We start from the raw sequence: 26,064 nt of genomic DNA, 5'->3' as shown, positions 1-26,064 counted from the left end.
CTCAGGCTAGGACTTCTAATACTATGTTGAATAGGAGTGGCAAGAGTGGGCATCCTTGTCTTGTTCCTGATCTTAGAGAGACAGCTTTCAATTTTTCACCATTGAGTATGATGGTAGCTGTGGGTTTGTCATATATGACCTTTATTTTGTTGAGGTATGTTCCCTGCATACCCACTTTATTGAGTTTTTATCATGAATGAGGGTTAAGTTCTGTCAAATGCTTTTTCTGCATCTACTGAGATGATAATATGGTTTTTAATCCTTCATTTCGTTAATATGGTGTATCACGTTGATTGATCTACAGATGGTGAACCATCCTTGCATCCCTGGAATAAATCCCACTTGATCATGGATGGTGTAGGACCCTTTAGATGTTGAATTTGGTTTGCTTTAGATGTTGACTTTGGTTTGCTAATATTTTGTTGGGGATTTTTGCATTTATGTTTATCAGAAATACTGGTCTGTAATTTTCTTTTTTTGTGTTGTCTTTGTCTGGTTTTGACATCAGAGTGATGTTGGCCTTGTAAAATGAGTTAGGAAGTGTTCCCTTCAATTTTTTGGCAATAGTTTGAGAAGGATAGGTATAAAATCTTCTTTGAATGTTTGGTAGAATTCACCTGTGAAGCTGTCTGGTCCTGGACTTTTGTTTTGGGGGAGCTTTTTTGATTACTGTTTCAACCTCTGTAATAGTACTTGGTCTACTCAAGTTTTCTATTTCTTCATGGTTTGGTCTTGGAAGGTTGTATAAATCTAAGAATCTGTCCATTTCTTCTAGGTTGTCCAATTTGTTGGTGTATGACTGTTTATAATATTCTTTTATAATTCTTTGTACTTCTGTGGTATCCATTGTTCTTTATCCTCTTTCACTTCTGATTTGTTTATCAGGGCCTTCTCTCTTTTTTTCTTAGTGAGTCTAGCTAATGGTTTGTTGATTTTGTTTATCTTTTTAAAGACAGCTCTTAGTTTCATTGATCTTTTCTATTGCCTTTTTAGCCTCTATTTCATTTATTTCAACTCTGATCTTTATTATTTCCTCCCTTCAATTAACTTGGGTTTTGTTTTTCTTTTTCTAGTTCCTTTAGGTGTAAGGTTAGACTGTTTATTTGAGAGTTTTGTTTCTTTCTAAAAAAAATTCTTCTCTACCTGTGGGCAGGGGATGGGGTTTCCACTGTCAGGCCCCACCTCAGAGCTGGCAAGGTAACACTAGGATGGGACATCTGAGTTCCAGTGACTCCCCTGGCAGCAGCAGCTCTTTGAGGGTCCTATGAGTCTGTGGGGGTCCAGCTCCTGGCCCAGGCCAACATTTGGTCCTGGAGCCTGGGCTCTGGTTTCTGGTGCTGCTCAGTTTTGTTTCTTGAGGTAGGCCTGTATTGCTATAAACCTCCCTCCCAGTTTTTGTTGCATCCCATAGATTTTGATATGTCGTATTTTCATTTTCATTTGTCTTCAAGTAATTTTTGATTTCTCCTTTGATTTCTTCGTTGCCCCAATAGTTGTTCAGTAGGATGCTATTCATTCTGCACATATCTGTGATTTTTCCAGTTTTCTTCTTGTAGTTGATTTGTAGTTTCATTCCATTGTGATCAGAAAAGATGCTTGATGTGATTTCAATCTTCTTAAATTTATTGAGACTTGTTTTGTGTCCCAAAATATGGTCTATCCTTGAGAAAGTTTCATATACACTTGAGAACATATGTGTATTCTGCTGCATTTGGATGGAATGTTCTATACAAATCTATCAAATCCATCTGGTCAAAAGTTTCATTTAAGACTGTTGTTTCCTTGTTGACTTTCTGTCTGGATGATCTAACCACTGATGTTAAGTGGGGTGTTAAAGTCCCCTACTATTATTGTGTTGCTGTCAATTTCTCCCTTTAGGCCTGTTAATAATTGTTTTATACAATTTGGTGCTTCCATGTTAGGTGCGTATATACTAATCACTGTTATGTCTTTTGATGAACTGTCCCTTTTATCATTATATACTGTCCATTTTTATTTCTTGTTACCTTTTTTGGCTTTATTTCATCTGATATGAATATGGCTACACCTGCCTTCATTTGGCTGCTATTTGCTTGGAATGTCATTTTACATCCCTTCCCTTCGGCCTATGTTTGTCTTTAGAGTTGAGATGTGCCTCTTGGAGGCAGCAAATAGTTGGGTCTTGTTTTTTAATCCATCCAGCCACTGTGTGTCATTTGGTGAATTCAATTTATTTATATTTAGGTTGATTATTGATATATGAGGACTTAATACTGCCATTTTATCTTTTGTTTTCTGGTAGCTCTATATCTCCACTGTTTCTTTTTCCTTTTGTTTCTGTCTGCCATTTTGGTTTGATGGTTTTCTGTGATATTTTTCTCAGTTTCTTCTTTGTGTGTGTGTGTCTCTATTTTATGTTTATTTTTGTGGTTACCATGAGGTTTGTATAAAATTTCTCATAGATAAAATAGTCCTTTTTCTGCTGATAGCATCTTATGTTCACTCACCTATATGAATTCCATCCTTTTCCTCCTCCCCTTTTAGTGTTTTTGTTGTCTCAAATTATCCCTTTTTATGGTTGTGGGTTTGTTACCAAAATAAGATAGCTATAATTATTTTTCTGCTTTCTTTGTTCCCCTTTAACCTTTATAATAGTGTTTAAAAATCTGTTCTAATAAAGAGCTGCAGTTTTCTGATTCTATTTATCACCCTGCTTAAAGTTTTATGTATTTTTGCTATTTTGTTTCTGGTAGAAGAGCTCCTTTCAATATCTCTTGTAAGGCAGGTCTAGTGTTGATGAATTCCCTCAGCTTTTGTCTGGGAGACTTTATTTCTCCTTCATATCTGAATGATAATTTTGCTAGATAGAGTATTCTGGGGTGACAGTTTTTCTTTCAGTATTTTGAAAATGTCATTTCACTCTCTCCTGGATGTTAGGGTTTCTGCTGAGCAATCTGCTGATAGCCTAATAGGGGTTCCTTTGTAGGCACCATCCTTTTTTCCCTGGCTGCCTTTAAAATTCTTTGTCATTAACTTTATTTTAAAAAAAATTGTATTTATTTGGTCGCGCTGGGTCTTAGTTGCAGCAGGCGGGCTCCTTAGTTGTGGCAGGTGGGCTCCTTACTTACAGCACGTGGGATCCTTAGTTGCAGCATATGGGCTCCTTAGTTGCAGCAGGAGGGCTCTTTAGTTGTTGCTCGATGCCTCCTTAGTTGCAGCATGTGGACTCTTAGTTGCTGCATGCATGTGGGATCTAGTTCCCTGACTAGGGAACTGCATTGAGAGCACAGAGTCTTCACTACTGCTCCACTAGGGAAGTCCCCTCTTTGTCATTAACTTTTGACAATTTTAATGTGTCTTGGAAAAGGTCTTTTTGCAATGAGTTTAATTAGGTGTTCTCATTGCTTCACAGACTTGATTGTCCAGTTTCTTCCCCATGTTTGGGAAGATCTCAGCTATTGTTTCTTTAAATAATTGCTCTTCCTCTCTTCTTCTGGGATACCTATTATCCCAATGCTGCCTTTCCTAAAAGAGATGTGTAGCTCTCATAGGATTTCCTCTTTTTATATATGTCTTACTTCTCTTTCCTCTTTTACTTGTATCATTTCTAGGTTTCTATCTTTGAGTTCACTAATGCTCTCTTCCATATTGTCTGCTTTATTTCCAATCCTTTCTAATGCATTTTCATCTTGTTTATTGTGTTTCTCATTTCCAGAATTTCTGTTTGGTTCTTCTTTAGAGTTTCAATCTTTTTGGTAAAGTATTCCTTCTGTTCATTAATTTTATTCCTGAGCTCATTACACTGCCTTTCTGAGTTTTCTTGTATCTCATTGAGTTTCTTCATGATGGCTATTTTGATGGCTCTATATGATGGCTCTATCAGTTAGATCTCAATATTCCATGACTTTAAGTTTGGCTTCTGGAGAATTGTCATTTTCTTTTTGTGATATAGTGTTACTGTGATTCTTCATATTGCTTGATGAATTGTTCCTCTGCTGGCACATTTGAAGTTAAATGACCGGTTAGGAGTTACAATCCTTTCTTTTGCTTTCCAGTAGGTGGCGCTATCACACAAGTTTTTGGTTTCGCTCACCTGAGCTACCTCTGGTTATACTTGAGAGTTGGCACTTTCCAGCCTCCACCATATGTGTAACAGGTGTGGCTCTGTGCTTTTGCTGTTGCTTCTTGTGCCTCTAGGCTTATTGCTGTATTGCTTCTGCCAGAGCTGCTGTCATTACTGGGATGATGGGCTCTTCTCTTTTGTGGGAGATCCCCTGAGACACAGGCTCTGCTGTGGGGGGAGGGGAACAGTGTGGGAGGGAAAGCTGGGGTTGCACAGATGCCTCCACTGTGTCTAGTGCTGTCAGGTTCGGGGGCTCTGCCAATGCAAATAGTGGGGCAAGAGTCTGGGGTCATGGGTTCCTCAGTGACTGGAGGGATGGGGTCCCAGGCCCCACTGTTCCTGCTGCTAAGTTGCCTGTGGTGGCAGGCAGAGTCATGCGTGCTGCTTCCCCTGCTGCTATTGGGTTTTCTGAAGCTATGGGCTCAGCTGCCACAGTCAGAGGGCTGGGATTGCAGGTACCAACTCCACTGTTCCCTCTGTTCTGCCTCCTCTATGTGTTCCAGTTCACCCACCTATAGATGTACAGATGTGTGGAATTCTCTGGCATCCTGTTGTGTTGGGCAAAGGCACCTTCGTTGTGTTGTAGATGTTTTACTGGTTGTAGCTTCAAGGGGAGAGACAAAGGTAGCTTTTCACTCCACCATGTTTCTGACAGCACTCTCCTATAAAGTTCTTATGTTCCCAAAGTTGATTAACAACATAATATTTAAAAATTAAAAAAAAAATTATAGAACTGAAATACTGAGTGTTTGAGGTGAGGCACAGAATCCCACTTCTGGGAACATATATAAATGAACATACCTGGTGAAGAAATAGCCTGTTTTCCTTGGTGGAATTACAGCTGTCATTCAATATATCCTTAAAGCAACTTTGGGGCTTCCCTGGTGGCGCAGTAGTTAAGAATCCGCCTGCCAATGCAGGGGACATGGGCTCGAGCCTGGTCTGGGAAGATCCCACATGCCACAAAGCAACTAAGCCTGGGCACCACAACTACTGAACCTGAGCTCTAGAGTCCACGAGCCACAACTACTGAATCTGCGTGCCACAACTACTGAAGCCCAGGTGCCTAGAGCCCGTGCTCTGCAACAAGAGAAGCCACCACAATGAGAAGCCCATGCACCGCAACGAAGAGTAGCCCCTGCTCACCACAACTAGAGAAAGCCTGCACACAGCAACGAAGACCCAACGCAGCCAAAAATAAATAAATAAATTTAAAAGAAAGCATTTTTGTTATTGTGAAATTATTGCAATAATAGAATTATGAAGAGTCACTCATTTTATAAATCATCAAAACGTGCCTTTCTTGACCTTCCCAGGCAAATCTATTCTCTTTCTCCTGTACTTTGTACGTAATGCCATTGTTATAGCATTTATAAGACTGTACTATAATTATTTGGTTATATGTCTATGTCTCTCACAGCATCACACCCAGTGCCTGGTACATAAAAGTAAGCAATAGAGCCTTATGAAAGAATGAATGAATGAAGCGAATGAAGGAGCACATTTGGAAAATAAATATAACTTGCTACTTGAGTCCCTGAAATGTTTGTGCATTCATTAAACTGAAGTCCCGAAGACCTAGTAGTCCCTATTTTCTCTGGCTAGGAAATAATAACTTCGTAAGAGGCCCAAAACAAAGTGCAGACTTTGAAAAAGTAGTCAGTAAGGAGTTTGCTTCTGTTTGTTAGAGAGATCTGATGTGATGCAGGTAGATTCCAGGAATGAAGTCCCAGAGCTTGGAAGTTACGTATATCCTCGTAAGATTATGCTGAGTTTACAACAATGGATGTGAAGAAGAAAAGGGTAAAAGGCATCAACTTTTAAGTGAGAGCCAGAGAGAATCACATCAAAGGCATCAACAGGACTTCCACAGACCCCAAACCATAGAGACGTCTCAGAAGGGCAAAGAAGATAGTAATTACAAGATCAAATAATATTCATGGAGTAAGATTTGGGCTAGATAGAGAAATACCTTCCTTATTTCAAGAGATTTAGTGCTAGGGGACTGGTATCTGGAGACTAGGAGTACATTATAGTCTGAAGCTAGAGGGAATAGCCAAGGAGATTAAAAAAAAACCCAGGAAGCAGGTTCTAGAAAGGACTGAGGTACCCCATCCCACCTAGTAAAGCATCAATCCAAATTAATCTCAGAAGTTTCAGAGTCTTGACTTGGCATTTACCACTAATAGGGCTGAGTCAGTGGAGGGAACCAGGGGTTCAGTAATTTGTACTATTCAAGCTAATTTGTGGCTAGGTTTTATTTATTAGGACCTGAGACCTATATTCAATAAACTTGATAATTTCTATGTGTTTATATTTTAGTTTTCCATTTTTTTGGTAAAATTTCTTTAGGAACTTCCAACTTTGCACTTAATTTAAAAAGAAAAGGGATTTTCTACATTATGGCTAGAATGGAAGAGTGGGGGAAATCCATATATTCCTAAAGCCAAATGTAATGTTAATAGCTCTGGGAGTTCAGGTCGTGCTGGCATAAAATGTGGGTGCTAGGAAAGATAAAGAACAGTCAGCTCTGACTGTTGGTCCTTCCCTCCTTGGTTGATTCCCTCTCAATTTAGACCTACATAACTGCCACAGAAATTGAGTGTTTGGAGTAGGTGTTAGTAAAAAGGGATGGAGGCTGGTTTTGAGCCGGACAAAATTTGGTTTGGCTTTAATTACTAACAGACCACTCTTGGTGAAGAAAAAAAGTACACACACAACTAGGGTTTGTAAGTGGCAATCTACTATGTAAGGTACATTCTTCATTTATAAATTTACTTTGTGGCTTGATTTAAGATTGTATTAATTTCCCATTGGTGCTATGACAAAGTAACATAAACTCAGTAGCTTAAAACAACATACACTTATACTCTTACAGTTCTGGAGATGAGAAGTTCAAAATGAACCTTATGGCTACTATGACGTAAAATAAAAATCAAGGTGTCAAGCAGGGCTGGTTGCTTTTGGAGGCTCCAGGGGAGAATCTGTTCCTTGACTCTTCCAGCTTCTAGAGGATAAGCCTAACAGCCTTATCACTCTGATCACTTGCTTCTGTCATCACATCTCTTACTTCTACAGTCTGATCTCCCTCTGGGTATCTCTTATAAGGAGACTTGTGATTATACTTAGGGCCCACCTGAATAATCCAAAATAATCCTCCCCACCAATCTCAATCTCCTTAATCTAATCATACCCACAAAATCCCTTTTGCCTTAAATGGTAATGTTCACAGGTTCCAGGGATTAGGGCCTGAATATCTTTTGGGGCCACTATTCAGCCTTCCACAAGGGTGGTTTAGAAATTTTGCACATCCTTTTTTTAACAATGTAGTAATTTGTTTAATGTGAAATTTGTAGTAACTTGCATAAATTTTTAACTTGTAGTAATTTGTTTAATGTGTCTATCACCAAATTTAATATATAAGTTGAATAAAAAATAAGTACTAATTAAAAATAAGTATTAGATTAAGAAATGGAATTTTAAAATATTGTCAACTAATTCATTACATGACAAAGTATAAAGAACTAAAAACAAGTTCCTTGGCTATTAATGTATATAAAGTTAGCATTTTTTCAAAATGGAAATATAGGTCCCAAGAAAGGGGAGAAGAACAAGTTGGTTAAGCACACACTTGGAATGAAGATACAAAGTTGCCTGATAACAGTCATGCCCTCTGTACCAAAGAGTTCATAAAACACACTGAAAATTATCAAGCCTGCTCAGGATATATAGGGTTAGAAACTTAGATTCCAGAGACTCTAAATTCCTTTTCAGATGCAGTTTAATAAAGCAATAAAGATCAAGAAAAAAATAAAAAGGAAGGAAACCAGCCTGTATCAAATAATGCTTTGATTCTAGCGGGCTGGCCAATCTCCTTACCTAGGCTGGAATAAATGTGGCTGAGAATACAAGCTGGTTGTACTCTGATGGGGTGCACCTCAGCAATGGTCTCCACATCAATTCCCTTGTCCTTCAAAATGGCCTTGATTTCTTCTGTCTCAGCTAGAATGGAAACTATAGGAAAGAAAGAAGATGAGGTCAACAGAAAATTTTATTTCAACAGGAACCTAAAGATCTCTCGAGCCACACAATATTTTTTTGAAGGGAAAACAAAAGGAAGGTAAGGAAATTAACAGTTATTGTAGACTTGATGAAACAATCATCATGCTTGGTACATAATGATATTATCTAAATGGAAAAGGAAACAAGATTTCATGATTAGAATATTTAATTCTGTTTTTTGTCTAAATACCTATGTGCTTCTAGAGAATGCCACACTCACTTATATCTGTGATTCTATGTTTAAATAGGAAAAAAAAGACCAGGGACAGCATTATGAGGATAATAAAGAACACCCTAATGGTACGAATTGCTCAAAGCTAGAGAACAGTAGAAGGCAAGGTAACTTCAGGATAAAGCACTGAGGTACCATATTTGAAACTCTGTGTAGTTGTTTTGGGGGATGGGGATAAGACTTCTCTAGACTCAGAGCCTGCCAAACCTGGACAGCTCCCTTTTCTTCCTCTCACACTCATGTCTCAAAAGTGGTAATCATACTCACAAAGGAGAAGTCCAGGCCACCTCACTGACTCTTCTGTTTATTCCCCCTCTGTGGGACTGATAATCTGTCTGGAGGCCAATAACCTGAATGGGGCCTCAGCTGGCTTAATGCTAAGCACCAGGGGCAAACATGTACCCTATTCCTGCTCCTCTAGTACTGCTAGATATGTTGAATTGGGTTTATAAGAAAATGAAGGTGCCATTTGGTTCATTCCAGCTTACAAGTATTGTATTTGTTGAGTTTGGGGGGCAAAAGCCTAGTTAAAAAAGTGCTACTCTGCATTCCTTTGCCATTATCTTTTGTGTATTTTTCTACCTTGGGGACCTCATGGTGTTGTGCTGCTGTGGTCTGGGGCAGGATATGCAGGGTATGGTGATTACAGAGTCCCCTGGACATAACACCATCTTGATTACTTCTAACTGAAAACAACAAAGATTCTCCAGGAAAAATATACAGAGGAAGAATAATAGTGGGCTGACAAAAGTCCAGGGAAACATATGTGGTCATCTATTCATTCATTAATAAACATTTACTAAGCACTTAAATGGTAAGGTACTATGCTAGGCACTAGGGATTTAGAGATGAATATGTTAGTCTCTCCCTCAAGGAGCTCATAGTGTAATGAAAGTGACACACACATAAACTCATTATAAAATAACCTGTTAAGTAAATAAATATATGCACAGAACATTGTGTGATCACCCAAGAGTGACACCTATCTAGTCTGGAGTTGGCAGGGGGAAGTTTCAGAAAAGGCTTCCTGATGTCTAAGGTGAACTTGAAAGAATGAATAAGTTAGCCAGGAGAAAGAAGGGAATAGGAATTGGGAAAGCCATTTTAGGTAGAAGATCCAGAATGATCATAAAACATGAAAATGGAAAAGTATGTGTTTGTGTGTTTGTGTGTGTGTGTGTGTAAGAGATGGGGTGGGGACTACATACATTTCCATATTGCTGTAGCATGAAACACCTTGCACAGTGGAAAAAAACACACAAAAAACAAACAACCCCCCCACCAACCACCAACAAAATGAATCTGGAAAGGCAAATAGGGGTTAGATCATCATGGAGAGCATGTGTGTCACTTTAAGGAACTTGTATTTTATCCTTGGGTAATGATTTCCAAATTGCATTCTCCTGAGCCTCAGAGTTCTGCAGAGGGCAATGCAGTTGGTAGCAGGAGTAAAGGGGACTAAAGGAGAGGCAAATGAACAACACTCTGGGGTCCCAGGGCTACTTTCAACCCCAACAACTCAGCTTTTTGTTTATGTTTTATCAAGTATGTAGAAAATGCTTATTTGGTACCACCTATGTGCTAGGTACTGCCATATGCTAGGGATACAAAGATAGACATGATCCTTGGAGAAAATGACATTGACACTGAGTCTTGCTATAGAGCTGAATAGGAGTTATTCTGGTAAAAGTGAAGGTAAAACTAAGGGAGAAGCTGTTCCAGACAAAAGAAATAGCATAGACAAAGACTCAAGGGCAACAGAGAACAAGGCAGATCTAGGAATAATAAAAAAAAGTTCTTTATAGTAGGAACATGGAGTGTGAAGCAGCAGTGGTGAGAAATGACGCTGAAGGTGGGGTCAGGGAGCAGATCATAAAGAGCCTTGTAAGCCATGTTAAGAAAGTTGGCAATGGGAAGCCCCTGCAGAGTTGTAATCAGGGGAATAGCATATCCAGATCTCCGTCTTAAAAAGAACATATTCATGTTGATGATTAAAGAATAAGCTGATATACTGTAGTGGACCTACACTGAAGACAGGGAGACCACTTCAAAAGTTATTGCATTTAAAAAAAAAGTTATTGCATTAATGCAAGGAAGAGATGCTGACTACTTAGATTAGGATCATGACATTGGTACTGGATAAACTAGATGGATTTATGAATTATTTAGAAGGTAAAGAAATTGGGACTTGTTAACTGAACGTAGGAGATGAGAGGGAGAGATACTGAGAATGATTCTTCATGTGTTTATTTGTGTAACTGAGAGAAAAGTGTGCCATTTACTGACATAGGCAAATAGGGAGAAAAGCAGGCACAGATGATGTAGAACTAGGAGAGTGCAGCTGATTAATTTTGGACATGTTGAGTTTAAAGTGAATGTGATATATTCAGGAGTCATTAGCATAGAAAGAGATGGGTCAAGGAGAATATATAGAAAAGAAGAGAAAAGGACCTAGAATATAACCTTGAGAAATTTCAACATATAAGATATGCGCAGATGATGAAAAAGCCTGGGGGCGGGAGTGAGGGGTTCTTGTCTCATGGCTTATATGTCCTCTATGGTATAGGAGGTGAGGTCATCTTCTGAGAGGGGAGAAGTTAGGAGGCAGGAAAAGGGAAAAGGTGAGGAATGGGAGGAAGCTGAGAGACAATAACAAATATTCTGAATAATGAGAGCAGTGGGCTACGGACAAAACTCCCAGAAATACCAACAGTTAAGGGGCAAGGGGAAGAAGAGGAAGCCCAGAATGAGACAGAAAAGTACAAAACTTAGGTTGAAGGAGAGCCAAGGGAGTATGGTATCACAGAAGACATGTGAGTTAAGAGTTTCCAGAAACATAAACAACAAATGAAACAGAAAGATCCTCTAAGAAGTGGATTGAAAAATATCTACCGAGTTTGGCAATAACTTAAGCAAAATCACTTTCAGAGGAATGATAAGCTAGTTGTAAATGAATGCAGAATGAATGAAATGTAAAGAAGTGGAAGTTTGGATGAGAAAGGAAGGATAGGATAACTAGAGGGAGATGAACATGTCAATGTATTAAAAATCAGAACCAACAGAGAAGAGTTTGAAGATAGGAAAGAGTAGGTTTCTATGAAGGCTAGGGAAGAGGATAGGATCAAGCATCAGAAGGAAGAGTTGGTGCTGAAGAGGAGAAAAGACAGCTTTTCTGAGACTCAAGAAAAGGAGGCAAGGCTGGGTGAAGATATAAGTAAGACTGTAGTGGGGGGGTTGGGAAATTGACAAAGATCAAAACATTAAGATTACCCAGCATAAAGTAGCAGGCCAAGAATGAGGTTGAAAACAAGCAGTGGGGTTGAAAACAGAGAACGTGTGGAATAGTTGAGGAGAATGAAAATGCTGACTAACAGTAAGAACAAGGACTGACAGGAGGCACTGTAGGCCTAGTTAAGTTGGAGACTGTGGATTTACAATGCTACCACTCTGCTCATTTGTGTGATTTTTTTTTTCTAGAAGATTTTAGCAGGCCAGGTACAGGATCAGAAAATATAGAGAGTAAAACTGATCTGGGGCTGTGATTTTTCTGGTGGGTGTAGCAGAAGTTTGGTGTGCTGGTAATTAAGAGATTTAGATGACCAACCGAAAGGTAGGGGAGTGTAGACTAGGAGAAAATAGACACAAGTGTAATGGGTCGGGGGGAAGAAAACTGAAATAATATGCAGTTATGACTGGTGATTGGGACTTTTGGGAATGGAATATCTGAGGTGAAACAGTTCTAAAGTTTCGTCCTAAAAGTGAGTGGAGTAGAGGCAGAGGGAAGGGTCACTAGGGTTCTAGATATCCAAGAATTTTGAGGCTAAAATATTAGATGGCACTTACTCTGATGCTGAAATCTAGTACTATGGTAGGAATTGGGGAAGAAGAGGAAGGATATGAGCCAAGCCTCAAAGTCTCTAATGAATGAATGAGAGTAACCAGGAGACCAATATAGCCAGATGGCATAAGTTTCAAAGGAGAACAAGCTTTCTCATGGGAGGGGAAGAGTAATGGTCTTTTATATAACGTTCGCTATGTACAGGAATACCTCAGAGATGTTGCAGGTTTGGTTCCAGACCACTGCAGTAAAGCGAGTATAACGATAAAGCGAGTCACAAATTTTTAGTTTCCCAGTGCATATAAAAGTTATGCTTATAGAAAACAAACTTATGGTTACCAAAAGGGGTAGCAAGGTGGCAAGGGTAGATAAATTAGGAGTTTGGGATTAACATATACACACTACTATATATAAAATATTAATAGGTAAACAGCAAGGATCTACTGTATAGCACAAGGAACTATACTCAATATCTTGTAGTAACCTCTAATGGAAAAGAATCTGAAAAAGAATATATATATATATAAAAAAGAATATATATATGTATATATATATATATATATATACACACACACACACACATACACACAACTGAATCACTTTGCTGTACACTTGAAACTAACACAACACTGCAAATTAACTATACCTCAATTAAAAAATAAATAAAACCAAATGAAAAGAGTTATGTTTACACTATATTTTAGTCTGTTAAGTGTGCAACAGCATTGTGTCCAAAAAAACAATGTAAATGCCTCAATTAAAAATACTTTATTATTGGGCTTCCCTGGTGGCGCAGTGGTTGGGAGTCCGCCTGCAGATGCAGGGGACACGGGTTCGTGCCCCGGTCCAGGAGGATCCCACATGCCGCGGAGCGGCTGGGCCCGTGAGCCATGGCGGCTGAGCCTGCGCTCTGCAATGGGAGAGGCCACAGCGGTGAGAGGCCCGCGTACCACAAAAAGAAAAAACAAAACAAAAAATACTTTATTAGTAAAAAATGCTAACAATCATCTGAGCCTTCAATGAGTCATAGTAGTAACATCAAAGATCACTGATCACAGATTACTATAACAAATATAATAATAATGAAAAAGCTTGAAGTATTGCTAGAATTATAAAATGTGACAGAGACACGAAGTAAGCAAATGCTCTTGGAAAAATGGTGCCAACAGACTTGCTTGACACAAGGTTGCCACAGACCTTCAATTTGTAAAAACACAATATCTGCAAAGCACAATAAAATGAAATATGCCTGTACATTGATAAGCAAAGACTACCTTTATGACTACCTTTATCCTATCCTACCACATAGGATGCCAAGTATAAGAAGGTTTAGAAAATACTAAGGATTATTTTCTATATAGAATCAACTCCAATGGAGGTTGGGGTTGAAGTGGAGACATTTCAGAGGAGCTTCTCAGGAGGACCTAGTACCACATTGGATAGCGTTTCTGGGGAGTCAAAAATCACCTGGAGTTTTCTACCCTAGGAGAGTAGCATAATAGTGATGTCATTGAGAGAGTTAAGGAAGGTGGCAAGATTTGCTTTTCTTGGGAGAGGTAAAAGAATAGGATGGAGACAAAAAAAGGTCAGTTTTGCATTTGAAGTATAAGTGATGAAAATGTTGTGTATATATATTGGGACTAGACTTCTTAAAACGTTTATACAGCTTAGCCCAGTGTTTTGCATAGAGTAGATAACCTCAAAATTTAAGTTGATTGCTAGGAACAAAAAATAAAGATTTGGAGTACTCTCTAAAGAGGTAATAGTTGGAGCCATGGAAGCAAATGTATTATGGAGGAGGCAGCCCTAGCAAACACATGCAGGGTATAAATACAGAAAGACAAGAGTATAAGACTAAGTACACAACCATTAGGAGGATATGAGAAGAAATACTAGCAGAAAAAGCACAGAAGGAATGCTCAGAACAAAAGCAGAGATAATCAGAAGGCTATAATATCATCATGGTGAAAAGAAAAGAGTTTCCAGAAATAAGAAGTATTAAGAGAATCAGATAACATCCTTTGTTAAGCATTTGTTCATGATTAAGATTAACAGAAATCTTGAAACCAAACAGAGTCAAGTTTATTCTATACATTTTGAAGCCTAACAAAATACATCATAAAGGATAAAGTCATCATTTACTGGCCCAAACCAGACCTTTAATGTTAAATTTCTGCTGCTGGGAATAAGAATACATACCTTGAACCACAACATCTGGCTTTGGTACAGTAGAAAACCTGCGATTCAGGGGGTCAATTTCTCCAGGAGCTAAAAATCCCTAAAGAAAAACCATAAAAAGACATATTACTATATCTCCAAAAAAGCTAATGTTTGAGGAGAAACAACATACCAGTGCCAAAACCCCGTACCATAACATGTGAGAGGCATGTATGGAAAGGAAACAAATACCTTTACTGTATGAAAATGTTTGAACTCCTGAATTCACATCCAAATTAATTTTATCTGGAGTTAATTTCTAGTGGCTGCCAAAAATCATTTTTTTGGAAATAGATGGGGTATAAGAGATAAACAGAAAGTTTTCTAGTTATACCTCCACTTTCTCTGGATGCACATGATTAGACAATCAGATCACAATGCTTCTAATCAATAATTTAAGTCATTAGTCCTGTTGCTTTCATATTTACGCATATGCTTGCTATGATTTCTGCTTAGCAGATATCTTTTGACTTGACCTGAGTTTCTGCCTTTGATGAAATGCGATGAACTCACCCACTCAGCCCTTAAGAATACCATTCATCTCCTCATTTTTTCATAGCATTAATTTATTCTAATTGAATGAGAAAGTCACCAGGTAAGGATTATTTTAAACAAATCATTCTGCCCATTACTGCTACATTTATAATAATGTCAACTAAAGATAAACTTTATGCTGTACGCTTGAAACTCAGTGATATGTCAATTACACCTCAATAAAACTGGGACAAACAAAACAAAACAAATAAAAACAGCTCCAGAAAGTAAACAGTTATACATAAACAGGTCGAAGAGTATGGCTCAGAAAGGAAAGCTAAGTCCCACCCTAGATCCTCTAGGAGCCTGGGTTATAGCTTACCTTATATAATAACTTATAATGGGGAAATAGATTTTTCAGTAAAACTGGAAAACTTTGAGAAAGGGAACCCTTCTTATGGTTCAAAATGTCACAAATAAGCTGACGTAAACTAAGAAATTCCAAAGTGCTTCATTAAGAGCTGTCTCAACAGAGTTTAATATAAGGAACATTTAAAGGGCCCCTTATCAACAAACAAACAAATAAAAAACTATGATGCTCCCAAACACTTGTCATGGCACCTAAAATTATCTTATCAGTTTATTTAATTAAAGAATGAAACATTATGTTGCTTGGAAAAGTTAGCACTTAAATCCATTATAAGTCATTACTATCCAAGCACAATTGCATTTGCAGTTACCAGACAGGCACTAGGGGGCGTTTTGAAAAGGAACTATCTAGGGTCTGATTCCAGAGCAACTTCAAGTACAGTACCAAGGTAGGAACCCCTGGGCAAGCATGACGGACATAGTTGCCAGAGGGAAAGATTTTTGCCAAGGACTGGCCATGCTCTCACTCTAAGAATCTGGAGGAAAATCTGTAATTAAGGCAGAATACAAAAGGCAAAAGATATATCCTTCAGATTTAATGAGCTACTCACAAATCTGATTGTTATGGTGACTAAAGCAGAAAAATGGAAGAGCCTTGAAGTTTCCCCTTACCTCTGCCATCAAGCTTCCTAAGATGTATAGAGACTGACCCCACATATGAGGCAGTTTGCCCATGGGGACTCGGTCCACAGTGTGAGGATTTTGATATTCTTCATCAACCTAAATAAATAAATAAATAAATAAAGAGATAAAGGAAAAGAATAGAAGGTTTAGGGCTTCCCTGATGGTGCAGTGGTTAAGAATCCGCCTGCCAATGCGGGGGACACAGGTTCGACACCTGGTCCAGGAAGATCCCACATGCCGCGGAGCAACTAAGCCCATGCGCCACAACTACTGAGCCTGCACTCGAGAGCCAGTGAGCCACAACTACTGAGCCCGTGTGCCGCAACTACTGAAGCTCGTGCTCCTAGAGCCTGTGCTCCACAACAAGAGAAGCCACCGCAATGAGAAGCCCACGCACCGCAACAAAGAGTGGCCCCCGCTCACCACAACTACTAGAGGAAGCCCGTGCACAGCAATGAAGACCCAATGCAGCCAAAAATAAATAAATAAATTAATTAATTAAAAAAAAGAATAGGAGGTTTAAAATACTAGACAACAAAAAGCCCGAGTCTGGATTGTGATTCATACTCTATAAAACAGTCATATATGCAATGCACTGAAAAGTCAAGCACTATGACTACAGTCTAGGGCAGTGCTCCTCTAACTGTACATGGATACACCCCACCTAAGGATCTTGTCCAATGGCATATTCTTACTGAGTAGATGTAGGGAAAGGCCTGAAATCTGCATTTCTAACAAGCTCTCAGGTTATGCTGCTGATGTTGCTAGGAGCTTAGTCCACTCATCCCCACCAGCATGGAATATTGCATCTCTCCCCCGGCTAATGCTCTTTTGCAATGAAGAAGAGGAATAATGGTAATTTGAACTGGCATTTTGAGAAAATGGAGACATACTTCATTTTCCAAGCCTGATCTACTCAATTAATCCCAGATGACTAGCCTCAAAGCAGAAAATATCAAATACTGAGAGTTCACACAGAACATCACTCTAGTTCGGCTTACTGATCTCCATATCATTCTCAACCTTAAAGTTTGATTTTTTTAAAAATCAATCTCTGAACAACTCATTTTATTTTTTTAAATTGAGGTTTGGCTGACATATAGAAAGGCCATACATATTTAACATATGCATCTTGATGAGTTTGAGGACAAATATACACCCGTGAAACTACCTCTATAAGATATGATCTTGCCCTCGTCTTGCCCAGTAACAGTGCCATAACTGAGTCTGCTTTATAAATATACTTTCAAAGGAATAAAATCATATTTTAATTGTTCTATACCTAAAGAAAGACTTTAGAACATTAAAATCAGAAGATTAAAAATTATTTGACTCAAATAAGGCAGTCCTTTTGAGGTGCTGCTCCTCTTCTCCCAGCTCCATGTTATGGCACCGTCCAGCTTACCTTGTCAGGAGGAACACTGTACAGCTCCGGCAGAAGTGGGACTCCATTTTTGCCTTTGATGAGGACTGCTTCAAGAGCCTCTCTGTATTCTTGAACCTGTAGAGAAAAGAAAAGGGGAACAAAATTCATAGAGTTCCCTTTGGGGATCTAGGGAGGGTTGTAGCCAAAGAAGGTCCTATTGCAAAGGGGTATATTCACCTAGTGAAAGGAAAGAAAGGGAAGTAGTATTTACTAAATGCTGATGGAGGCCAGATACTATGCTAGGAGTTTTGCATACTTTTAACGCATTTAATTTTTTTTAACATCTTTATTGGAGTATAATTGCTTTACAATGTTGTGTTAGTTTCTGTTATATAACAAAGTGAATCAGCTCTATGTATACATGTATCCTCATATTCTCTCCCTCTTGCGTGTCTCTCCCACCCTCCCTATCACACCCCTCTAGGTGGTCACAAAGCACCGAGCTGATCTCCCTGTGCTATGTGGCTGCCTCCCACTAGCTATCTAGTTTACATTTGGTAGTGTATATATGTCAATGCCACTCTCTCACTTCATCCCAGCTTACCCTTCCCCCTCCCCACGTCCTCAAGTCCATTCTCTACATCTGCATCTTTATTCCTGTTCTGCTGATGAATAAATTTAATTTTAATAACCATCCAGGTGTCTGTAATTAAAGCCTTTTTACAGGGAAATTAAGGCTCAAGGAGGTTATGAGCTTCTGAAAGATCATACAGCGAGTACAAGGATGAGCCCAGATTTGAGCCCAAGTCAGCCTGCCTCCACGTACATGCTTCTACCCACTGTGTACTACACTGAGTACAGCTTCTTGACTTTACATGTAATTGCTTTTAAAACTGTATTTTCCCTGTCAAATTAAGTTTCTATTATGATCAAGTTTACATTTTTTTGCTTAAAAATTTGCTGTAGATTAGTAATAAATAAAAAGCAAAAAAAAAACCCCACTATAATTTATGGTAGAAAAACTATATAGTCAGTTCTGCTATGATAGTTGTTCTGAAAACACAAATTTGTTCCAATGCATTTGATATATTACAGAACAATTTGAGCATAACATGAATTTCACATCTGCTTATGCACAATTTCAACCTGAGAAGGCACTCAGCTGAACTGAGTCGTGTAAGAATACACAACACACACACATGCACACACCTCAGAACCATGAACCACAACCCATCCACATGTGGTGTTACAACTTTCCATCCAATTTCAGATAACTCTCCTACCACTCCCGAGCTGCTCCCTTCTCATGGCCGACTTGGCTGCATGGCTCTGTGCCTTCCCTTCTATTTAATTTCCCCTTCTATTCCCTCCTTGCCCTATTTTTTTAATTTTTCCTCTCTGTTTGATATTATTTTTTTTTCTTTTCTCTTATGCTATCTCTCTTTTCCTCTCTTCCTCTGGCATGTAGGGTGGTGTGCACGGGAGCCCTGCAAGTGAGGTGGTAGGAACATGGTTGCACATATCCACAAGAAAACTTCAGGTGTTTTTCAAGGTACAAGTGCCATATCTTTGTGGTATTTATATATTTCTTAACCATTTAACGTGTATAAGGCTGTGGTACTGTTTTTTTTCAATTATGAGAAAACCAAACACTAAAATAAAATTATATTTGAAGTATAAAACAACAGTTAATCTGAATTTTTAACAATGATATTAAATTTTAATACACATTTTAATAGCAGCATATTTTATACACATGATCTCTAATTTAACATTTCACTCTTGTTGAACATTTAAATTACGACCAGACTTAATTTGTATGAATATAACAGTGATGAGCAGCGTTGTATCTAAATGTATGCCACCCTTGAAATAATTTTCTCAGAATATAATTTTTGAAAGAGTAATGAATGAATGTGTTAAAGCCATTAATGCCTATCTGTGGTACTGTTTTTATTAGGTTCCTATCATTTTGTATGTATTTCTGACAAACTTTTTAAGTGTTTTCCCCAACCACATTTTCCCATAAGCCCTATAGTTTTTACTTCTCAAATATGCAGAGCATGGTGATTTTTAGGGAACACCTATGTGTCTCATTATAGCCAAATTGACTGTACCATGCACTTATCATATGTCTTCATCTGTGAAATTCAAAGAATTTTAGGGCTATCCACTTCTTCAATGAAGAAAGAAAAACTATTCTCATCATATGTACAGGCATACCTTGTTTTATTGCACGTTGCTTTATTGTGCTTCACAGATACTGCTTTTTGTTTGTTTGTTTTTGTTTTACAAATTGAAGGTTTGCAGCAACCCTGTGTTGAGCAAGTCTACTGGCATCATTGTTCTAACAGCATTTGCTCATTTTGTGTCTCTGTGTCACATTTCTGGGAATTCTCAAAGTATTTCAAAGCATGTATCAGCAAAAAGATTATGACCCATGGAAGGCTCAGATGATGGTTAGCATTTTTCAGCAATAAAATATTTTTAACTAAGGTATGTACATTGTTTTTTTAGACATACTGCTATTGCACACTTAACAGAATGTAGTGTAAACATAACTTTTATATGCACTGGGAAACCAAAAAATTTCATATGACTTGCTTTATTGAGATATTTGCAATATTTGTGCTGCTCTGGAACTGAACCTGCATATCTCTGAGGTATGCCTGTACAGAGAAACTGAAGAAGTCAATGACAGTACTTGGACTACTCAGTGGTCAGCAGCAAAGCCAGGAAAAAAAAAAGAATAAATAAGAATCCAGGCCATCCAGCTCCTTTTTTCCCCTGAGAGTTCAAAACACTTGAATATGCTTTGTACTTAGTTGGCACATTTAATAAATAAATCTTTCTTTGAGCAAGCACAGTTTTTGAGAAACAATTCTGTGGAATTTGAGAAGGACTGAGAAAAATGGTAGAATCAAAATAGGGTGGTCAAGGGACTTCCCTGGTGGTCCAGTGGGTAAGACTCTGTGCTCCCAATGCAGAGGCCCCAGGTTCGATCTCTGGTCGGGGAACTAGATCCCACATGCATAATGCAACCAAGAATCTGCATGCCGAAGCCCGCATGCTGCAACTAAGAAGCCCGCATGCCACCAACTAAACATGCCGCAATGAAGATCCTGCGTGCCGTAACTAAGACCCAGAGCAGCCAAAATGAATAAATAAATAAATAATAAATATTTTTTAAAAGTTTGGTTTAAAAAAATAGGGTGCTCAAAATAGGGCAGGTATCTCTATTATTGCTTATCTTATTTCTTGCTCAAATAAGGATACTCTATATAAAGCTTAGAGTAAAACAGCACTTTGTGCCCCTGAAACTTTGGTGTACCCCTATTATTTAAACTCATATTGGCAGTTACAGATTACTACTGGCCAAAGTATTCAAATTACACAAAACTGTATTTATGTAGCCAAGTATAAACGACTTCCAAATGTGTTGGATTTATGTCCAAGTTTAGAACACAGCCAATTTGCAGAATGCCTGACATTAAACTAACTTGATTAAATTGTCCAGTCTCACTGTTTTCCAACAATGGTTTCTAAACTACTTTATTCATGTAGCTCAAAAAGCAATGATGGCTGTATTTTGGGGGGTGAGGACAGGGTATAAGTGGGTGGTTGTTTTGTTTTTTGTTTGTTTTTGCTAAAGTCAGAATATCATTTCCAAGATTTATTAAAAAAAAAGACATACAAAGTCAGGAGGTAAATTCAAGTACCTCTGATGATTAAGGCAAGTATACAGGACTTGCTATTCTGCTTTCTATATTTATTAAAAGTCAAGTCTGAGTGATAGCAATATCCAGGTCTTCTAACTCTTTAACATGTGCCCTCAACTACTAGTCTCTAGAAGATAACTCTGTCTCCTCCCTATTAGGGAAGACTTCCATTTGGACACAGGGTCAGCACAGTCATTAACTGAAAGAGGAAGACATAATAACAATCTGCTAAAAAGCTCTTTCCCCAGTGCATTACCTGTTCTGCATTCCCACTAAATACCCCATCAAGGATAAAGTATGTCCAGAACAATGGCCATTCACACTCAATGTTTTCAAATAACTTCAGCTCAGCTGGTTCATAGTACAGACGATTGGGATCCTGGTAAAAACACAATAAACAAAGTCTGTCTTATCACTCCAAGGTCAGACTATATCTTTAGTTCAGAGGTATTACAACACAGCCTTTCACCACTGATAGTTTGTTTCAGAGAAGGCAGAGCACATACACACTCCCCTCCTTTAGCAAGTACTTTTGTCATGTGATTCTAACTAGCAGAACTGGTATAATAATGATACTACAGGCAGGTGTATGAGGAAGTGAGACTAATTTGTAATAAGCCTGAGTTTGGTTTTGTACTTGTTAAGTTTGAGGTAGCAGCAGAACATACAAATAGAAATGTTCAGAAGGACAGCAAGAGATGAGGGTTTGGGAATCATCCTTATAGAGGTGACACACGAATCACAAATTATGGATGTAGTACCTATATATAATGAACAAGCAGCCCAAGAACAGAATCTTGGTAAACCCTCAATTTGGTGAGGGAGGACAGAAAGAGGAGAAAAATTAAGATGGTGTAGAGTTGTGGAAGTTAAAATAGGAAAAGAATTTCAAGAAAATGTAGGGGTAGGTAATAGTGATGTACTACAGAGAAGTCAAGGAGAATAAGGACTGAGAAAAGGCTACTGGATTGCTTACTTAGGAGATTATGATGATATTTCAGAGCACAATTTTAATAGATTGGTAGGGGCAGAAGTCAAAAGGCTTAAAGAATAAAATGGAAGACAGGAAGTAAACCAGAAGAGTTTGAGCTCGGTAATTTAAAAAAATATATAATGGCTCTCAACCAGCAAACCTGAGCCTTAAACTATATTTACATTGTCAATGAAAGTGGTTACCAACCATTCATTCCCTTTTAATAATACTAAATTTTCTCCATTGATATTTCCAAGGAGAACTTTTGACAAGTGGAACGAAAGGAAGTTAACTTTTCAAGATCAAGTACTGTTTAGAACTAACGAACTGCAAAAGGTGGAAGGGATCCAAAAGGATCTACTGACAGAAAGATTTTTCCCTTTGTAATAATTAAATATTTGGGGGGGAATATTTTGAGACTATGTAAATAATCTGTTTCTGCCGAAATTTTCATCCACTGACTTAAGCATCCATCAGTAGCTCTTTCCTGAAACTAACCAACTTCAAGAGGTGGAAGGACTACACCTTCCTCTATTTTATTTAATCCAGAAGGGCTCACAAGCAAAACCTGGCAACTAATCCTAACAAAGGTAGCAAACATCAGTTATTGTTATCCTATTTAGTGATTATTTGAAGTACCATTAATGAGGTAAGTATTTTCTCTGAATGAGGTATTTTCTCTGAATGAGGCTGCTGTAGTGACCATCCTACCTTGGACTCATTTTGGGGAAAACAAACCTACCTCTTTAGGAGTTTTATATCCATCTCGTAGAAAGCGACAGCAACCATAACGACCCTGGGAATGCAGAGGAAACAAGCCAGAAGAATGAACATTGGTACAGCAATATAATCAATCAGAAATGTATCCTTTGCAACAGCTACATGTGCCAACCTATCATCAATAGAGACATGATACTTAAAAAATAATTTTAAAAAACCCTGATATCAGTCCAGCAGCAGAAAGTGATTTCAGCAATGTGATTTCAAGCGAGGGCTAAGTTGCAGGCTCTTCCCTAAAGCAGTGTTTTTATTTTATCTTCTCCATGGCTTTCCACAATAGGATAAGTCTGTGACAGCCCAATTACTAATCTATGCGGTCCTGCTCACACAATTCATAAGAGACCACAGTTTTTTTAAAAAAGAAAACACAGTTTAAAAATTTTGAGATAATCTGAGACTTATAGAAGAGTTCCCAAAACAGTACAGAGTCCCTGTATATCCTTCAACCACTGTCCCCTAATATTAACATCTTAAATAACCACAGAAAATTTACCAAAACCAAAAAATTAACCTTGGTACAACACTATTAACCAAAGTATAGAACTTATTTGGATTTCATCAGTTTTTCCACTGATGCTTTTTTTCTGTTCCAGTATCCAATTTAGGATACCACTGCATTTAGCTGGCATGTCTCCTTAGTCTCTTCTAATCTGTGATGGTTCCTCAGTCCTTCCCTGTTTTTCATCATCTTGACATTTTTGCAGAGTGTTTGTCAGTTACTTTGTAGAATGCCTCTCGATTTGGTTTTGTCTGATGTTTTCTCATGATTAGATTGAGGTACCGCATTCCTGGGAAGGACATCACGGAGGTGCTTTGTGCTTCTCAGTGCACCATATCAGGGCGTACATGATGTCAGTACATCTTATTACTGGTGATGTTAACCCTGATCACTTGGTTAAATCACCAACATAGGTCATATTCAAGACTCACAAAGATACTAATTTAGCCTTAAAATTAGAGCTGAAAGAAAAGAAAGGCACATACGGACATACCTGAAGCTTAGTGATGATTTCCTGTTTTGTGAGCTCCACCAACTGATTATCCTCTACTGCAAAGGCTGGGAAGGAAATAACTGAAAGTAGACTAGCATCAACCTCTTTGGATGTTGAAGCCCGGGGGAGTATCGAATTAAGGATAGACTAAAAGAAAGGAAGTCAAATGTGGCACATTAGTAAATAACTCAGCATTATAAAGTTATTAGCTTTAGTTTCAAAAGATGTATGTTGAAGAGGATCATTCAGTTGAAAATCTAAAAATGATTTAATAGTGAAAGCTTAGAAGACTACTTCTGTAAATCATCCCTTGTCTTAATCCTGCTCTCAGTGCCTCCTAATCCTGATTCTTAAGCAGCTGCTAATGGATAAAGAATACTCTAACATCATTATCCCACTCATAATGCTGTTGCTCCATTAGCAACTATCTAAGCATAAAGATAAAATGTAGCTGCTGGGAAGCAAGATGTGGAAGGCTTAGCTCCTATATCCCTGAAATTTATCTTTTCCATGGAAAATTTTGCATTTTTAAAATTAGAAGGTAAGACTGTATTCACTAGAACACCATGGGTATCTAATCAAGGTTTGAAGAAGACAAGAAAGGCCATCTTGTCAATGACAAGAACCTTACTCTTTCAATACAGAGAGTAATCCTAAACAAAACTGAAGATATGCATTTACCACTTAAACAGTCTAATCTCTAAACATCTAACCCGAGGGCCAACCAGGGACAAGAGAAAGTTTCAGAGCCACTATCAAGAAGAACACTCAAAATCGATCACCTCTTGTTCTCTTGGGATATTTAGAAAAGGAGATACTCAGGAGCAGAGCCCATATACCCTTGATACAATAATAGTGGAGAATTCCATATACTGTGATAGGATCACTTTATAACCTTGGGTGAGAGAACAGCACTATGATCTCTGTTATAGCTCATGCTGTATCAGGCTTATCTCTATAGGATGCTTAACAAGACATTTTTGGTACATGGTAATAAATCAGATTATGTACTCTCATTCAGTTCTGCTTATTCTAAAGCTCATGCTAAATTTGAGTCTGAGTAAAAATACATTTTTCTATAACGTTGTCCATTATTCTCTTACCTGGCAGTGTTGCACTTCATCAGCTAGGACATGGATAACTGACTGGGGACCACCTTTCACACCAAACAGGTCCAGTTCATCTAATGCCTCCAGGGCTGCCTTTGAGGAACAAAGAAGGAAAGTACAACTTCAGCATTACAAATGCGTATATTTCTTCTCCCTCTACCCCTGGTATCATATCAATGAACATGATATCATTTTAAATATGTTCAGCAGAACAGAAAATACAATAACATTCTTTATTCCGCCTCTGAGGGTTTTTCTGGTCTCCCATATTGTCCCAGAGACACTTGAGAAGGAGGCTGCATTCATACTTTCATGATTAAAAACCCTCAACAAATTTGGTATAGAAGGAACATACCTCAACATAATAAAGGCCATATACAACAAACCCACAGCTAACATTCTACTCAGTGGTGAAAAATTGGAAGTTTTCCTGCAAGATTAAAGCAAGACAAGGGTGCTCACTCTCACCACTCTTATTCAACGTAGTACTGGAAGTCCTAGCTAAAGCAATTGGGAAAGACAAAGAAATAAAAGGCATCCAAATCAGAAATGAAGAAGTAAAATTGTCATTATTTGAAGATGATATGATCTCATATATAGAAAACCCTAAAGACTCAACCAAAAAACTGTTGGAACTAATCAACAAATTCAGTAAAGTTACAGGATATAAAATCGACATACAGAAATCAGTTGTGTTTTCTGTACACTAACAACAAAACATCTAAAAAAGAAATAAAGAAAACTATCCCATTCACAACAGCATCAAAAGCAATAAAATACTTAAGAATAAATTTAACCAAAGAGGTGAAAGATCTGTACAATGAACACTACAATACTTTGATGACAGAAATTTAAGACAAAAACAAATGGAAAGATAGCCCCATGCTCATGGATCAGAAGATTAATATTGTTAAAATGTCTACACTACCCAAAGTCATCTATAGATACAACGCAATCCGTATAAAAATTCCAATGGCATTTTTCACAGAAATAAAAAAAATCCTAAAATTTGTATGGAATCACAAAAGACCCTAAACAGGCAAAGCTATTGAGAAAGAAAAATAAAGCTGAAGGCATCACACTTCCTGATTTCAAACTATACTACAAAGGTATAGTAATTAAAATAGTATGATACAGGCATAAAAGT

The 26,064-nt window shown here is 38.0% G+C and overlaps 1 protein-coding gene across 8 annotated transcripts in view; it reads right to left on the bottom strand.

The window, feature by feature from the left end:
* The window catches only part of PHKA1 (phosphorylase kinase regulatory subunit alpha 1), a 131,184-nt gene that overhangs the window by 72,253 nt on the left and 32,867 nt on the right, over positions 1–26,064 (bottom strand). For 5 of the 8 annotated variants that reach the window (XM_067723853.1, XM_067723854.1, XM_067723858.1 and 2 more), the window contains exons 7-14: positions 24,912–25,010; positions 23,809–23,955; positions 22,779–22,832; positions 21,320–21,442; positions 17,384–17,479; positions 15,967–16,074; positions 14,434–14,512; positions 7,982–8,116 (exon numbers count right to left, since the gene is read on the bottom strand). In XM_067723853.1, the coding sequence (XP_067579954.1) occupies positions 7,982–8,116; positions 14,434–14,512; positions 15,967–16,074; positions 17,384–17,479; positions 21,320–21,442; positions 22,779–22,832; positions 23,809–23,955; positions 24,912–25,010 (841 nt within the window). The remainder of the gene's footprint in view (positions 1–7,981; positions 8,117–14,433; positions 14,513–15,966; positions 16,075–17,383; positions 17,480–21,319; positions 21,443–22,778; positions 22,833–23,808; positions 23,956–24,911; positions 25,011–26,064) is intronic. The other 3 variants (XM_067723856.1, XM_067723855.1, XM_067723859.1) reach the window with 3 other exon arrangements.

The sequence above is a fragment of the Pseudorca crassidens genome, chromosome X (genome assembly GCF_039906515.1).
Source record: "Pseudorca crassidens isolate mPseCra1 chromosome X, mPseCra1.hap1, whole genome shotgun sequence".
NCBI lineage: Eukaryota > Metazoa > Chordata > Mammalia > Artiodactyla > Delphinidae > Pseudorca > Pseudorca crassidens.
Note: the sequence above shows the minus strand (reverse complement) of the source record. Positions and strands in the feature narration are given on the sequence as shown.